The sequence below is a fragment of the Buceros rhinoceros genome, unplaced genomic scaffold (assembly GCF_000710305.1).
Source record: "Buceros rhinoceros silvestris isolate BGI_N320 unplaced genomic scaffold, ASM71030v1 scaffold39531, whole genome shotgun sequence".
Lineage (NCBI taxonomy): Eukaryota > Metazoa > Chordata > Aves > Bucerotiformes > Bucerotidae > Buceros > Buceros rhinoceros.
The window spans coordinates 1408-2564 of record NW_010394341.1 but is presented as its reverse complement, the minus strand read 5'-3'; the positions used below and the strand labels follow the sequence as shown (position 1 = coordinate 2564).

Sequence of the window (1157 nt, the reverse complement as noted above, 5' to 3'; positions counted from 1 at the left end):
GGGTGGGCACCCACCCCCCAGCCCCCACCCCTCCCCGGGGCACTGCGGTGCCGCCAGCTCGGCTGGGCTGCGGGAGGGATGATGTCACCAGCCGGTGTCTGGAGGGATCGGAACGCAGATGGGGGTAACGAGCACCAGGGCACCGCTCGGGCGCAGGTTTCGGGAGATAATCCCCGCCAGAACTAGGCCACGCTCCACCCGCGCCCCTCCCGCAGCCCGTGCTCGATCCCACCGCTCTGTGCGGCCCAGTCCTGTCCCCAGGCCCCATCACCCCAGCGCTGACAGACAAACGCCCCGGTTCCACGCACCATGGCTCCAGAACCGATGGGTGAGCACCCAGCACTGCCGGCGCCCCGTCACCCAAGGGTGCTCTGTCACCCAGGGGCACCCCAAGAAGGAGCTGGAGCCCCCTGACCCTTCTCCAGTGAGGGACTGGGCTCCTCTTCGATGGCACTAAGGAATTTCCCTGAAAAAGTGGCTTCAAAGGCCCACGGGGGCAGCAGCAAAGGCAGGCGAGCCCAGGGTGGGGGACTCTACTCCCCCAAACTGGGGAGCAGGACCCCGACAGGGCTGCAGCCAGGCTGCGGGGCAGGTCACTTGCCCCGGGCGAGGGTCCTGGGTGCCTGAGGCACCCACAGGTGACACCACACCTCCTGGAGCAGAGCCCACCACTGCACCTCACACCCAGCTGCGTGGAAATCGTTACATCTGAAATATTGGCGCAGAAAAGAGGGAAGGGGGGAGAGGACAGAGCTTACAAGGAGGGGGGTTCCCAAAAACCCCCCCCCCCCCCTCGAGCAGCAGCTCCCGCGGCCCCAGCTGCGGTCGGGGACGGGCAGGTTGGCTCCGTCCCACACGTCTGCCCTAGAAGGACACGTCTGCTCCTGGTGACAAGTGTTTTATTGACAGTTCTGCAGAGAACAGTTCATTTCTTCTTCTCCACGTCCTGCTCCGCCGCCTCCTTGGCGCGTTTCGCACGGATCCCGAAGAGCCGGGCGTTGGCCCGGGCCATGCGCAGGCTGGCAAAGGCCTTGAAGTTCTTCTCGTCTTCCGAGATAACACGAGCCTTCTCTCGCTTGAAGACCTGGGGGAGGGAGGGCCGGAGGGTCAGAGGCTCCGCAGAGCCACCCCAGCCCCGAGCCAGGGCTGAAAGACAC

The 1157-nt window shown here is 65.8% G+C and overlaps 1 protein-coding gene across 1 annotated transcript in view; it reads right to left on the bottom strand.

Moving 5' to 3' along the window:
* Nucleotides 1-925: 925 nt before the first annotated feature.
* The window catches only part of RPL13 (ribosomal protein L13), a gene marked incomplete at its 5' end in the record, with an annotated part of 1184 nt that continues 952 nt past the window's right edge, over nt 926-1157 (bottom strand). Inside the window, one exon of the mRNA XM_010145200.1 lies at nt 926-1084. Within this exon, the coding sequence (XP_010143502.1) occupies nt 926-1084 (159 nt within the window). The remainder of the gene's footprint in view (nt 1085-1157) is intronic.